The sequence below is a fragment of the Anthonomus grandis genome, chromosome 3, assembly GCF_022605725.1.
Source record: "Anthonomus grandis grandis chromosome 3, icAntGran1.3, whole genome shotgun sequence".
NCBI lineage: Eukaryota > Metazoa > Arthropoda > Insecta > Coleoptera > Curculionidae > Anthonomus > Anthonomus grandis.
The window spans coordinates 26237935-26254012 of NC_065548.1; the positions used below are offsets into that span (position 1 = coordinate 26237935).

At 33.8% G+C, this 16078-nt stretch overlaps 1 protein-coding gene across 3 annotated transcripts in view; it reads left to right on the forward strand.

Annotated features, from left to right (window-relative positions):
- Window positions 1-16078, forward strand: part of LOC126734678 (protein crumbs) — a 136230-nt gene that overhangs the window by 91010 nt on the left and 29142 nt on the right. For all 3 annotated transcript variants that reach the window (XM_050438386.1, XM_050438388.1, XM_050438387.1), the window contains 9 exons: window positions 341-481; window positions 1212-1536; window positions 1588-1661; window positions 5965-6230; window positions 10240-10402; window positions 10483-10633; window positions 14410-14602; window positions 14667-14877; window positions 14937-15150. In XM_050438386.1, coding sequence (XP_050294343.1) covers window positions 341-481; window positions 1212-1536; window positions 1588-1661; window positions 5965-6230; window positions 10240-10402; window positions 10483-10633; window positions 14410-14602; window positions 14667-14877; window positions 14937-15150 — 1738 coding nt within the window. The remainder of the gene's footprint in view (window positions 1-340; window positions 482-1211; window positions 1537-1587; window positions 1662-5964; window positions 6231-10239; window positions 10403-10482; window positions 10634-14409; window positions 14603-14666; window positions 14878-14936; window positions 15151-16078) is intronic.

Here is a 16078-nt window from a genome sequence, read left to right on the forward strand (position 1 = left end):
TACTACTTTATATATTGACAAGTAAAATATAAATAAAAGCTGGTCTATTTCCACTATGATAGAAAATTATATTTTAATAAATTTCTTTTTACTTTAGGTTATCTAAAATATATAAAGGCATTTTTTTATCTTTCAAGATCGGTCATCAATTTTTCCCTTCCAGTAAATCTTTTACCTTTGCTAAATTAATGAAAAATAAAACAGGAAAAGTAAGAGACTTTATTAGAACTTTATGATTATCTTTTATTATATTCGGCAATTTATTTTAGTTCCAATAGATGTACTATTAATATTTCAGCTGTAGTATTACTAGTTTAAATAATATTTTTTTTGTTTTTAGGTTGTGTTGATGAACCATGTGAAAACGGCGGTGTCTGTAAACCGTATCTTGTAAACGAGGTTGAACACAGGTTCAATTGTTCTTGTTCTAATGGTTTTCACGGATTAACATGTCAAAATAAAACTACAATGTCATTTGCTGGTAAGTTAAACTTGGATGTAAAGTAGCTGTTAATAGGCCAAAATTACCAATCTTACACAGGGATGCCTCTTTATTCATCTTTGGCATATTTTAATGGGTGGACAGTTGTCACCAAAATAAAACATTTATTTACAGTTTTCCTTTTTTATGATTTTTTTGCAATACTTAAAAAAAATGGAAGTAAATAATGTGAAACGTCGTAGACTACCAATTTTTAATATTTGCCTAATTTGCCTAGATTCCACCACTTACAAGTTTATTGGGTATTTTTTTGGACACTTTGTTGGTTTGATTTTTACATGATCGGATATTATAATATTTCTTAATTTTATATTATTTCAAAACATTTTAGTTTTGATCAAATTATTAAAGTATTTTAATTTTAATATAAAATTACAATTTGGTCTCTTTTTAACAAACGTATCTACCGTACTTGCTTAAAAATCTTTGGACTAAATTTACTATGAAACGTATTAAAAAATCGCAAACAGCTTCTCCAAAAGAACTTATGGCTAATTAAAAGGCCAAAACCCCCGGTAAGTAGCACCATCTAGCATGCATTTCAATGTAATTATATTTATTTTAGGGCGTATATCAATATTACAAATATTTACATTACTTAGTTTTAAAATTATTCCACAGAATATATGCTTTATTTTCGTCACGGCTGTCTTCCATTGGATAACAATTTATAGCTACTAAGAGTTTAATATATATATTTCTAATCTAGGAAACTCCTTGGTTACAATTAATACTAGTAGAGAGGAAGGTTACGACATACAATTTCGATTTAAGACTACTCTAGGCGATGGACTTCTAGCTTTAGGGAAAGGTCTTACTTACTACATACTAGAACTAGCACGTGGCCGACTAAATCTGCAATCTAGTTTGCTGAATAAATGGGAGGGAGTTTTTATTGGCTCTAATTTAAATGACAGTAATTGGCAGAAAGTTTTCGTAGCTATTAATGCCACGCATTTGGTACTGAGTGCCAACGAGGAACAGACTATTTATCCTATTACATTCAATGAAAATTACAATGGGTCATCTACTAGGTAAAACAGGAAAAATAGCCATAAATTGACATTTCAATCTTAATATTTTAGTTTCCCCGTTACTTATATTGGAGGGATTCCATCGAACCTAAGAAAGTTGACTAGAGCTCAACCATTTTTAGTTGGTAAGTATTTTTAGCTAAAAAATGCAATTATGTATTCAGCAAGTGTGTAAATCCTTTTTTATGATTGGAAATTTTCATGAATAAAAAAGGGCATTATAAATTCTTCCACTATGGAAGAGATGGCATTTTTGTTGGAAATAATATGATATTTTTATAACACAACGATCCAAGCAGAATATACATGCCTGACATATCGGTACTTTTTCTATAGAGTGTACATCATATGTTGATATTCTTATGTTGAGCATTCTTGGGAAGTGAGAATTTATCCTTGAGATACTGTTGTCTATACCGATATGTCTCTGACCATCATGATATTCTGTAATTAAGACACAACGAGGGTTTTTTGGTACAAAATTTTGTATTTCAAAACACAATGTGTACAAAAGACATGAGAAAGAAATGACAAGAAAATTACCACTTAAATAGTCAACACAGGTCATTTGATTTCCAGACCTGTGTTTGGTTACCAAGTCGACATTCTGTAGGTATACCTACAAACGACTCATTCGAGGAATCAAATCACGTTTGTACTGTGAACTTTTTAATGGATGGAAACCAAATCAACATATCACAAGTTTAATTCTTATATCTATGAAGTAATGTCTACATTGTTTTAAGACAAATGCAACCGCGAGCGTAGGCTTACTAAAGTAAGCTATAACATGCTTAACGCCGTCATGATTTAAAAAAAAAATTGATCCAGAACCACGACTGCTGGCGTCAGTGTGTGGTGCAATTGGAAGATTCGGATTAAAGATTGCCAAATCTGGTTTATTCAAAAGTATATTTATAATGTATTGAAAGAATTGTGTGCATTTATCTGTTCATCGCTAAGCCTGATCTTTCCATAAAAGATTAATAATTACTGTTGTTTTGACTGAAAACTGTGGTACGAAGGAAAATAGCCAGCAAGGCCCAAAACTTGACGCACTTTGCTAATATTCATATCATTATTTGCATATCAGCCAGACACCCTTTGCCGTACTTTCATATGGTGTTTGTTCTTTTTAGATATAAATTAAGAAAATATATAATTTTCTTCAAAAGAATAAGTTTTATTTATTAATAAAACAAAAATTGATAAATGTAAAAAATCCTAATTTATTTATTCTTGTAATAAATAGAGTTGAAAAAAAAGACAGAAATAACATTTTCAAATAAAAGGAAAATAAACTTATGTGAAAATTTTAATTATGTGAAATATGAAAGCATTTATAAGAGCAAAGACATCATTTCCTTGCACATAAAACTCCAAATTTCTAACAAAAATCCGATTCGTTCCCGCGCCCGGCCGAAGGAAGTAACTATTGATTTTGGCGTACGTTCCGAATGGGTTAAAGCCTCTGATTTTAAAGAGTCATTACTAAGTGAAAGACTCAAATACTCTACTGTAAAAATTAATTTTTTTTTAATTTATTGAAAGACCCTGATACTTTAGAGTTTCATTGTTTTATAAAGACCCTCCTCAATAGTTTAGAATTAAAATATCATGCAAATATACTAGACGAAATATACCTCTCGAATTTAGAATTGCAATGCTATATTATTGGCTCGTTGAAAAATAGAGGAAGCATTTGCCAAGTCAAATGGCATGCGCAAATACTCATATTGACCGTATGACGTAATAAATGCTAACTTTTTAATGAAATCTGCGTGAACCTTAATTTAGTGGAACTCAGCAACCATGCTATAATATTTATCGATCAATTTGGTCATCTATTCGAGGGAGAGGGAAACGGTCTTTTACCGTTATTCGATTTAGATCCCTAAAATCATGAAGAATGACAGCCGGTATCTCTTATTTTATCTCTGTATATTTATGTCAAAAATATTCCGACAAACTTCAAGAGGTGGTAGGGGACATCAAAACAAACATTTTTTTGTCCAGTAAATAAATGGCCGCAAATGAGCCGTTTGGGCTCTAGAGCATAACAACTGTTTTTAGTACTATTATTTTGTTTTTAAATAGGCGAAAAAACACACAACTCTCGGTCTCGAAAGTTATTATTTTGTTTATTAACAAATGAATTATTGTTTACAATAGTTACTCAAAATCGCAAAGATCGCACCGTTGAGTCATTGAGTCGCGAATTCTTTGGGAACATTCCGGGAATAGCTTCTAGATGGATACATCTGACCATGATCCTTGCTAGCAGATCTTCCTCATTAGAAACGGGTGTTTCGTAGATAAAACCTTTCATATAAGCCCAAAGAAAAAATCTAGGCGGTTGAGACCAGGAGAACGCGCGGGCCAGACAACGGGACCTCCTCTTTCAATCCATCTAAATACCAGCGCACGTTTACACCAAAATGTGTAGGTGCCCTGTTATGTCGAAACCCTATATTATTTGTAAGGTTTATAGGAATGTTTCGCAATAATCAAGGCAAAGTATTTTGTAGAAAATGGAGGTAAATATCTGCATTTAAACGGATAGGCAATAAGTAAAAAATGATTTCCTTTCCAAAAATACCAGCCCAGATGTTTACAGAAAATTGTCGATGTCTTCTAGGGGCCATAGAGTGCGGATTTTCATATTGCCGAATATGGCTGTTTTTAGTATTTAGTAAATATCGCGCGTGAAACGTGCCTTATCTGAAAACAATATTTTTTGAAAATCTGGCTCATTACGATTCAAAAACCATTGACAAAAATCGAACAAGTGTGGCTAATGCTCAGGATTTAAAGTTTGTAGGCGTTGTAAATGAAAAGGGTACAAAAGCTATTCCTGGAGGACTCGATGTACCAAATTCTTAGATGATCCTATCTGATGTGCAATTACACGAATCTACAGGTGATGGGTTAGCAAGTAGTTCACACGGTATAATACTTCTTCAAACTGAACTGTACGAGCTGCTCTTGGGCGACCAGTTCCACCAGGATATCTTAGTGTTCCAGCCTTTCTAAGAGGACGATGGGTAGAAGAAAAGGTTATATGATGCGGTTGCCTACGATTTGGATATCTCTCTTCATAAAAGCGAGCTGCTTCTCTATCATTCCACAGAGCTGTACCGTAAGCCAGATGCATATCGGCAAGTTCTTCAAATGGGAAATTATTTGCCATTTTATTGCAAATTTTAAATTAATGCAAATTGGCAAATGTCAACTAATCCCAAAATATAAAGTTTCTGACGATCCTCCGCTGGGAATATTTGAAATGTTGATGATAAAGAAATATTTTCTACACTTTAAATAGCGATTCAGATAATATGCAAATAGTATCAAAAACAGTTTTTTGCCTTAAAGCCCAAACGGCTAATTTGCCAACATTTGTTTACTAGACAAAAAATATTTATTTTAATGCGCCCTACCACACCTTAAAGTTCTTGGTATATTCTTGATAAATCTTTATCTAATATCCCTTTATTTGAAGTTAGTCTTATTATAAATTTCCCAGTAATTCCCAATATTTTATCAGAAAAGTCATCTAAAAGTAATTTTAATTTATCATCTATTCTAACAATAATGGTATTAATTAAGTTGGGATTTTTAAATTCTAATTTCGGAAAAAGCATCGTCATATGTCAATATAATGCCAGGGATATTTAAAAAATGTAAAAAAAGCAAATTGCATCTTTAGAAACGGCTTAACATGAGTAGGCGATAGGTGAGCTATAGAAGAACTAGCAGTTGCACGTCCAGTTTGATTTAATTGAGTTTATACAGTTGCATATTTCACTCTGAAACAAATTAAAGTTACTTTTTGTTCTTGTGAGAACTGCCTCTCCTTTATAACAATTTGCAATTCTTGCCATTGAGGTACCATTGGTTCCACCCAAATCAGTAGCCAATTCCGACACATTGTTTACCCATCGTTGAGGGTCATCCCTTTGAGGTATAAACACTGGCGAAATAACATCTCCAGACGACACAGGTGGCGCAAAAAGCAAAGGACACGTTTCTGGAAAATACCCACTTTTGATGTTAGAATTAGGTTCAGTGAAAGGCAAGATATAATACGAAAACACACTATTAATCTGTATTGACAGAAAAATTATATTAAGTCTTATTAATAGCATTTATCAAGGCAATCGTGGTGATTGTGTCGCCTCGTCCCCAATTCTGCAATCCCCCAATTGCGCTGACGCTTTCGAAATATCACTTGGTTATATACTAAATATGTTTATCTTATAATAATATAAATGCTACAGTGGCGCTGCCATGAATTTAATATATCGAACACTAACATATGTCTTAAAGATTTACTTTACGACTGCATTAAAAAGGTAAACTTTATAAACCTTTTAAAGTGCTTACTTTGCGGAAAAAGCATTATACCAAAAAACCACTGTTATTATTTAGGTTGTGCCGAAGATATCCAGATAAACTCGGAATGGGTGATTCCCCAAAACAAGAACACCAGCCAACTCACATTTCAAAACACGGAAATCGGTTGTTTAAGGGAGCCCCAATGTAACCCGAACCCTTGTCATTCTGGTGGTCATTGCACCGATAAATGGAGGGATTTTAGTTGTTCTTGCACGAGACCTTTTCTGGGGCATACATGCCAGTATAATTATACGGCCGCTACTTTTGGATATGAGGATATTACTAATTCGCTGGTAACGGTAAGTGACTTTTTATTAAATTATGATTTAACACATTTTAAAATTTCTAAATAATACAATAATTTAATTCGTTAATTAACAAACTGTCAGGGACCAGTAGTAGAATAATAAATGTAAAAATGTCTGTATTGTCTGTATGTTGAAAGCCTGTAATATTTTGGAGGTAGTTATGAAAGAAATTATGGAATAAATATTAAGATAAAGGAAATAACATAATAAAATAACATATAGTTCTAAAGATGAAACCAAATGTTCGTGAATATAAATCAAGCCACAAAAAAGATAAAGAAAAGAACAGCTGGGTGAAAAAAATACAAATAATAAATACAATTTTATTGTTGCCCCTTTTATGGACTTGCAGACGGCAAACTCATTTAAAAATTGATATATGGTAGTCAAAATAATTGTTTTTTTCTTAAAATGGCACTACAATGAAAAACGGAGTGCTTAATGGACAGGCTGTTATGTTTTTTTTAATATAAACGGCCAATTTACTCACAACCCGTTTCTAATAATATCTTTATGAGGCGAAACACGTAAAAAAAAATACCTGTACTACTGCAGATTTTGTAGCAAAGAGAAAAATTTAACTTTTAAGTCAAAGTGTTAGAAATGCGTCTATTCTTGGGTTTCTCGTTTCGCCTTAGGGCATCATCAGACCTAAGCTAAATATTAAACCCCATTCAATTAAAAAAAAATATTTATAAGTTTTCCATGTTTGTATTTTTTTTTATTTTTCATAGAGAAATATGTATTGAGTTAAAGTGATATTCAGTGTTTTAAGGTTCAGATTTTAGTCATTAACGATACACGATATTGTAGATTTTCTTTTTTACCTTTATATTACCATAAGTGGCTTATAGAAAGGCTTATAGACAGGTATATAACAGAGGAGATTCTAATAGAATCGCCACTATATAGAAATCAGCATGCCTACATGAAAGGGAAGTCGACGGAAACGGCACTTCACTCTGTAGTGAGCAAAGCTAAAAAAGCCATAGAGAACAAGGAAATAGCACTTGCTCTTTTCTTTGACGTGGAAGGAGCATTTGATAAGGCAAAAACAGATACTATCTGCCAAGCCCTCCTGACCAGGGGCACTCTGGCTCATCTTGTCAGGTGGGTCAAAACGGCGCTGGAAGATCAGTGCAGCTTTTGAAAAGCAGGTAGTTGCCTTTCGCTACACCTTTGGTGCCTGGTGATGGACAGTCTCCTCAGGAAGCTAGAACTTGAAAGATTCTATGCAAAGGCATATGTGGACGACGGACTAGTGATGGTCACGGGTAAATTCGTGAAAACAGTCTGTGAGCGAATGCAAGTCGCGTGCAGGATAGTGGAACAGTGATGTCGGGAGACAGGGCTGTCAGCTCATTCTCTTTACTAAGAAGCGGAATTTGACAGGCTTTAAACCTCCAATTATGTATCAGACTCGCCTAACTTTGAGGCAGCAGATCAAATACTTGGGAGTCATTTTAGACAGCAAGCTGACGTTTAAAACTCACGTAGAGCAGGCAGTAAATAAGGCAACGGCCCTAATATGGCAGTTACGGCGAACAATAGGTACAATAGTACAAGACACGTTCTCCAGTGGCTTTATACCGCAGTCATACGACCGAGGATCTCGTACGGATCCGTAGTATGGTGGACAGCCGTATTGAAGGTCACCAAGGTTCAAAAGCTGACCAGACTGCAAAGACTGGTCTGCTTGGGAATTACTGGAGCTATGAGAACAACACCCGCGGCACCACTAAAAAATCTTCTTGGGCTACCGGACCTCCCAGTCTGGATTGAGAGGCACATGGCGGCGTATAAGAGGATGAAGGATAGCGGAGGGTGGCGTAATGTTCACTAAGGACAAGGCCATATGACGATTGCTCTCAGGATGTGTAAGAATATACCAGTTCTGACATCCAGATGCACTACAGAAAGTGGCAAACTAAGGTTAAAGAAGGGATTTTAAGTCGAAATCCCGACAAGGGAAGAATGGTCGGCGAACCAAATTAGAGAGCCAAGTGGTTTCCAGGCCTGGTACACAGATGGATCATGGATGAAAAACACCAATTCAGCCGGAGCTGGAGTGTACAGGATGGAAACGAACACACGGGAATCCTTCCCGCTAGAGAATCACACCACAGTTTTCCAAGCGGAGGTGTTTGCTATACTCGAAGTAGCAAACAAACGAGAGGCATTGGAAGGAAACGGGGGGATTTGCATTTGTAAGTGAGACTGAGGTGGGTCCCAGGACACCAAGGTGTCGAGGGCAATGAGCGGGCCGACGAACTGGCAAGACAGGGTGTCGTTAACCCCTTCGTAGGCCCCGAGCCTTGTCTCGATTTTAGCAATAAACAAATCTCCCAGGCACTTAATAATTGGGCCTGGGAAAAAACAAGGAAGAATTGGAGAAGGACAGAAGGTTGTAGACAGGCCAAGGAAATTATACCATGATGGCTCTAAAGCAAGGCGACTGCTATTAAAGACCCGACAAAGTATCAAAGACTTGGTGGAAATCCTGACCGGGCACAACAGTCTAAACAGGCATCTACACCTTCTTGGTTTAATAGAAAGCCCACTCTGTCCGAATTGCGGTACGAAAGGGGTGGAAACTTCATACCACATACTAGGTATCTGTGATAGGTGAAGTCGCCTGAGAAGGAAAATTTTCGGAGCAACGACACTCCAACGAGAAGATCTCAAAATTTCTGGACTGGGACAACGTGCAAGCCTTTATTAAAAGGACTCAGTGAAGACCGCGCATTGGGAGTGGAGGCGTAGGGATGGGTAATTCTGGGGTTGGCGAAAAGGGACTGTTCAGGCCTACTTGCCGAGCTCTAGCTTCCCCACACTTACTACTACTACTACTACCATATGTGGTTCTTAATGTATCGTTGTATTTAAATTAGTTATATTTTTCCTGTAAGTTGATGCTTAATCATAGCTGCATATTTTTAATATTGAATTTAAATCTGTCGTAAGGAGAAAAGCGTAATCCAAGAAATAGACGCTGCATTTATGACTTAAGACAGACTTTGACATAATTTTAAGAGTTTAATTGTTCCCCTTGTTACACATCTAAGTCTCTTCGAGAGTGATGGATGAAGATTTCGAATTCTGTGGATTTTTTTTTGTTTACTATTTTTTTATCTCAATTTTATAATGAGAAAATATTTATCTCTAGGATATATAAATCTTTGAATGAAATATATGAATATATCTATTAAACAAAAAGTGAAAACAAGTGAATATTATGTTGAACATATGATGAATGACAATTAGTTTAATATATTTTTAAATTTAAGTAATTTTTTTAATCAACAAAATATTAGCAAAAAATGTATGTGTTGGACCTAAAGATTCTGATACACTTTGGCAAAGCCAAATAAAGAAAAAAGTCGAACGAGAACGATTTTAAAATACATTCTGGAACTTTACATTTTTTATTTCCGATTAGGTAGGTTAAAATGGGTAATTAACAATTGCTTTAAGAACGAATGATTTCTCAGTTACTATCTACAGATAAATTCATAATAAACTTACTCTATGGCCTTTTCTTGTCATGTCGAAGCACAAATAACAAAATCTGAGCCAATCATAAGGTTAGCTTTAAATTTTTCTAATGCCAACTTTTTTAGTTATGTATTCGATCTTTCTCTTTTTCTCTTTTTTGTCTTGTTATGCTTTATTTTAGGCTTTACTATTTGTGCTAAGTGCAGAATTCTGAGAAAATCGCCATTATCTTAAATAAATTAATCGTTTTACATTGTTTATGCAAATAGGACTAATTGTATTATATAAAACTGCTAATGATAACATTCAGTTTTTGTAATAAGGAAATAATATTTTACGTTTTAGGATAAGTCATGGCGATTCTATAGAATTTTAATACATAATAGGTCAACATATTCTAAAATACTGGTTTACCTAATTAAGTTAATACTTGAAATTTTAATATTTAAAATGTGACTAAAAAAATATATAAATAATTATATTTACTAAAAAAAGTTCTTGCTAGGTTAACGTTTTTGATTCTGCTCGACGTGCAATCCGCACTATTGTGGACATATCAATGTTCATAAGGACCAGACAAAGCAAAGGGCAAATTTTTTATCTCGGCTCTGCCGTGTCCAACTTAAGCGTAAACGATGAAACTTATATTGCTGCCCAGTTAGAAAATGGTAAATATTTTCTCGGAAAGTTGATTTTCAAATCATTAATTTGTTTCTGCTTGCTCAACATCTTGGTTTTGGTTTTTAAGGCGAACTTTTTGTGAGAATCCAATTTAATGGTTCGGGAGAAGCTTATCCGGTGTCAGGTGTTAAACTTGACAATGGCTATATTCATCTTATAGAAGTTATTAGGAATGTAACTTTGGTCCAGGTTAGACTGAATGGAACTGAATACTTTAGGTAAGTTTTTATTGAAAAAAAAAATCAGTTTATTAATTTAGATAGTTATTTTAAATCCTTTCATCATTATTTTCAATTTATTTGCTATACAAAAATCAAAGTACAATGGAAATGCGCTGCAAAAAAGGAGCGGGTGTCCCCCGAATATAAAGGAAACCGTTAACCTGTACGATTAATAACATGCTACAGATGAAAGAACCTTGGCATAATTTTAACAACAAAAAATTAAAATTGTTACAAGCACCCAATAAATCCTTGAATAGACTTTCTAGAACGAAAATTTAACAAGTCTCTATAAATAACCTAATTCGAAGAAACAGAACCAGGTTATCACGAAGTAAATATTTTTTACTATAAATATTTTAGTTGTAGTATTTTAAGCCTTTTGTAGAACCTATATCAATGTGCGTTGAGATTTGTAATTCATTGCAAGATATTGGGGTAAACAAACCTGCTATATACATTGAGAACAGTATGGATCTCTGGGCAACTCCTTGGTTCATTGGTATAAAAGTTAATAATATTTCATCCTACTTTTTTTCAATCATCACACAGCTCTGATATCTGTCTCTCGGATTAATACGTAATCTATCCAAATAACTTTAGTTTTATCCAAATTCAGATTTTACATATATTTATGTTTAAAAAGCCTAAAAATGTTAAAAACTCCCTAACAAAATCACCTAATCATAGTGTATACAAAGTGTAATAAACAATGCAAGTAAATAATACAGAAGAAACTTTTTTACACAGAAGAATCTGCTGTTAAAAATTTGGTTCCTTCAACAGTGCCTCTTGTTTAAACTAACACCAAAGTTTGTTAACATCCGCTGCAGAACACAGAACAGATCATCCGAGACTGCCCTTAAGAGTGGCAGTATACTTTGGATCAAGGAAGAAATTAAATGCCACTACACAAAATTGAATTCCGTCAATGCTAAATTAAAATATCTATTTTTTGCATTAACTTTACTCATTTCATATATAGAATTTGTATGTTTAGATTCTAGGTTTAGAGATGAGATCGAGTATTTTGGTCGAGAAAGATTTTTAAAACTAAATAAGAAAATTGTAAACCTAAAACATCAAATACCACGTAACTTTAATAATCAGTCAAATCAACTTGCAATGAGTAAGTGTCACTTTTCCTTTAATAATCGTTTCCTAAATCTGCCAGATATCAATTTCACTCCGGATGAGGAGAACATTTTAAAAACTAATTTAAAGTTCAATTTTTCACATAGATTTGACAGAAAATGTAAGGAAATTCTAGCAGTGGAGGCCGAAAACCATCATACAAAGTACTGATATTTCTAATAAGAATATCTTGAGAACTAACTAGATTTCCTTCCTAATTTTTTCCAGTTTTAACACAAACCACAGTAATCACAGCAGGTTCCATCTTAAGTCGTTAAAAGATAAAATCAAATGATTTAATTGATACTAAGGCTGACAAAGGCTCCTGTTTGGTTCTTATGAAAAGACCAACTTACATAGAAAAGGTCTTGGAGTTTTTAAATTGCGACGAGTTCCAACTGTTCGATTCAAACTAATTCGTTTTTTACTAAGTTGAAACGAACCCTTGACCCGACTATCATTACCTTAGAGTTTCTTCATACCTATAATAATATACTATGAACCCCAGGTCTCCGCTGCTCTATGGACTGCCTAAAATATATAAATTCGGTTATCCGATCCGTCCTCTAGTCTTTTTTATTGATTCGCCATGTTATCCATTATCGGCTTGGCTTAACAGGGTTTTAAGAGAGACTACTCAGTTCAGCAATATTTATTCAACTAAAAATTCAGTTGATCTCACTAATAGTTTAAAGGGTACTCCAATTCCAAAGGGAGCAATCTTAATTTCTGTAGATGTCAAAAACCTTTTTCCGAGTATCTTTTTTTTATTCAAAGTAACCTTTTGAATAAAACAAACTTACCTAAAATCGTGATAGATAATCTGATAATCCTGATGAATCTAGTACTGGAACAAAACTTTTTCAAATTTAACGGAAGTTTTTTCAGACAGATCGCTGGGTTTGCTATGGATTGTAGTCTCTCTCCTTTCCTTAGCGAAGTTTTCATGCACAGCTTGGAAAGTAAAATTATGACTAACCACTTTACCAACAATATAATTTTCTATAAAAGATACGTGGACGACATTCGTAATCGTGTGGGACGGAGGGGACGATAAGTTGAATAATTTTATGACTTACATAAATAAACTACACTCACAAATAGAGTTCAAGTTAGAAAAGAAAATCAGAGGAAACTGCCTTTTTTGGACTTATTACTAATAAGGGAAAATGGATAAATTTCTTTCGAATTTACAGGAAAGCTTCTTGCACAATTGACATAATACAATTCTCATCAATTTTCCTTTATTCACATAAATTCGCTGCTTTCAGTAGTTATTATAATAGACTTTTCAAAAACCCACTTTCAAAAACTGCATTTCAGAAAGAACTAGGAACAATAAAACATATTGCAGATACTAATGGCTTCCCAATTAACTTAATAAATAAATTATTTTTAAAATTTTAATATAAATATAAATTGTCTTACAACATAGTACATAATAAACCAGATATACAAATAAACATTCCATTGTCTAAGTTATTTTGGTAACGCTTCCCTACAAGTGGCCAAATTTTTAAAAAACCCTAATTTTTCCATTTCATCTAAAACTTCAACACTCTTTAAAATCATTTAGTTAACACTAAGGACAGGAGAGATCATTTAACTAAATCAGGAGTTTATTCGTTGAGCTACGGGGCTTGTGATGCAGTTTATGTGGTTCAATCTGGTCGTCAAATTCACAACAGGGTATTGGAACACTTAAGCCTGTATAACAAACATAGGAACTCACGGAAACAAAATCAACTGTTGCTAATCATATATGTGGGACATTCTGCTACTATACATGAATGAGAGTATGAAAGTTTTGCGTGAGGGTAGGAAGTTGGACCTTCTGGAGAAATTAGAAATAACAAAAGCCAAGAAAAGTCCAGTGCTTAACTGCGTGAACGACATTTTTAATTTTAAACCCCACTTGATTTTTAACAATTTGACCTTTCCGGATACTCTTTAAATAAAATAACTACATTACACCAGCTCGGTTTACCGTAAAGATTAACGCTATGTTCTTATAACACTGAGATACTCGGTTCGATTCCTGTTCTTAATTTTTTGATTGACGAAAAACAAAGAAAAACACAAAGTCACATCAGGCCTAAAATGATGATGATGATGCTCTAACTAGAGCGAAACACGTGTAGCCCCTTTAATTACATGTTGTGAGACCGTGACTTTGTGTTTTTCTTTGTTTTTCGTCAATTTTGTATGTTGGTCTCTTAGAGAATAATGGATGAGATTTTTGGATTTAATTTTTTGATATTTGGCTTTAAACCTAACCTCATTTGTTTGTTTATATTTTTCATATATTTATAGTCTCCGTCTGATTTTGCCAATTTTAACTTAATTTCTACCCTTGACTTGTATCATGTAGTGTTATTCTCTGCTTCTTTTTATTAGTGAATGCACAAGGTAGGAAGTTACTAGCTTGTAATTTTAATGTAAATTAGGTTTAGTTGGTAAGTTAAAAAGTTATAAAGCTTTTCACAGTGGACCTGATCATGCCTAGTATAAGCGAAACACGTGTAATCCTTTGACTTATTTTAATAAATTTGAGACATGTGACTTAGAGTTTATTTCTTTAATATTCAAGTAAATAATGTTACTAAAGTCATAAACTTAAGTAATATTTTTTTTTTCAGAAAAACAATTTCAGCTACAGGAATCCTAAATGCTCAAGTGTTATTTCTCGGAGGTCAGCCTCAACTAAGACCTGTACGTCAAGCCGCAGAAACTGTCAGTGTAAAAGCTGATTTGGCTTCTCCTACCGCTCCTGCTGCTATTACTTCCACTTTAAGTAGCGTACATTTTAAAGGAATTATCCAAGATGTTCAAGTAAAAGCACACCTCAAAAAAAAAGGAAACTTGATCTTATAAACCTATTTTTTATCATTTCCAGATAAGTAACGGTTCAAGCGTGATGATCGTTGAATTTTTCCCACTCTCTGCTCCGGATTTAATAGTTCCAATGCCATTCGGAAACGTTTCTTTTGATAAAAGTCAAGTCCTAAAAGGAGTAGTCTCTGATAATTTATGCAAAGATAACCCTTGTAGTCACAATGGCCACTGCGAAGTTACGTGGAATGACTATAGGTGTTTGTGTCCTAGAGGTAAGATTTATCTATCATTTATGTTCTTCAGTTGGGTCATTACCTACGCTCTTCCACAGGTTTCAAAGGAAAAACTTGCAACGAATTGGAGTTTTGTGAACTTGAAGGTTGTCCAGATGGAGCCATTTGTAGAAATTTGGAAGACGGCTATGAATGTATTGCCAATGCCACGTTTGATGGCACGGAAGAACCCCTGCAATATTCCTTGATGATATTGCCCAATTCCAGTAGAGATTTTAATGTTGATGAGATCTATTTGACTTATAGGACCAGGTGAGTGGGCCTTTTATTTACTTAAGTATAGAAACACATTTTTTTGTTCCGGCCGCTAATCGTTAAAAGTGGTTCCAACCATTTTCATGATGGTTAAATTTAATTAAACCTTGCATTTACAGTGTGTCTATGTTAAAGTGGAAAAACTTTTTATTTTTGCTAAAGAATTTCGACAATTGTGTTTTGCTGGATAGCTGCTCAAAACCTACCTTTATGAAATGAGAAACTTGAAATCAATACCACAAGAAAGTACTAATAGGGCTTTTTTTAAATAAAATTAAATCTATGAATAGAATCTGTACGGAATAACCATACAAGATATATTCAGAGTAAATTGTTTATTATTAACATAGCAGAGCGCTTTTAGCGTAGGAGCCATCAGTGCTAACTGAAAATGAGTTGAATGTGATTGTTTTATACTTAATATAAGGAAAATGTTGTTAAACTTAAAGATAGAGGGATAAAATGTACTTACTTGTCAGTTATGCGTAGAAGTTCCATGTTGTGGGAAAAATATTCTCATAAATTAAAATTTTAATTAACAAATGAATTTGTTAAATTAAAAAGTTATTCTAGTACTGAAGTTAATATAATAAACAGCTATCATTTCAGTATTAATTCTATTTTTGATATCAATGATTTTCAACTCTGATGATGAAACTCAAATTATATATTTTGATTTCACTCATGTCGGAAGTCATATCCTAGCCAAGAAGATCCCAGCTCATTTTTCAATATTCCCACTAGAACCATTTCTGGCGCGAAAATCTTTGACCTCTAGGAGCTTTTGAAAAGCAAACCTTTGCAGATGGTTGAGTTATTAGTACTTTTGCCGGTTTTACTTCAATGAAAAGTTGCAAACTCGCCTTTTTGGGTATTTTAGTTAGTGGATACTAAATACCATACTGCATTAGTGCAGGATTATAAG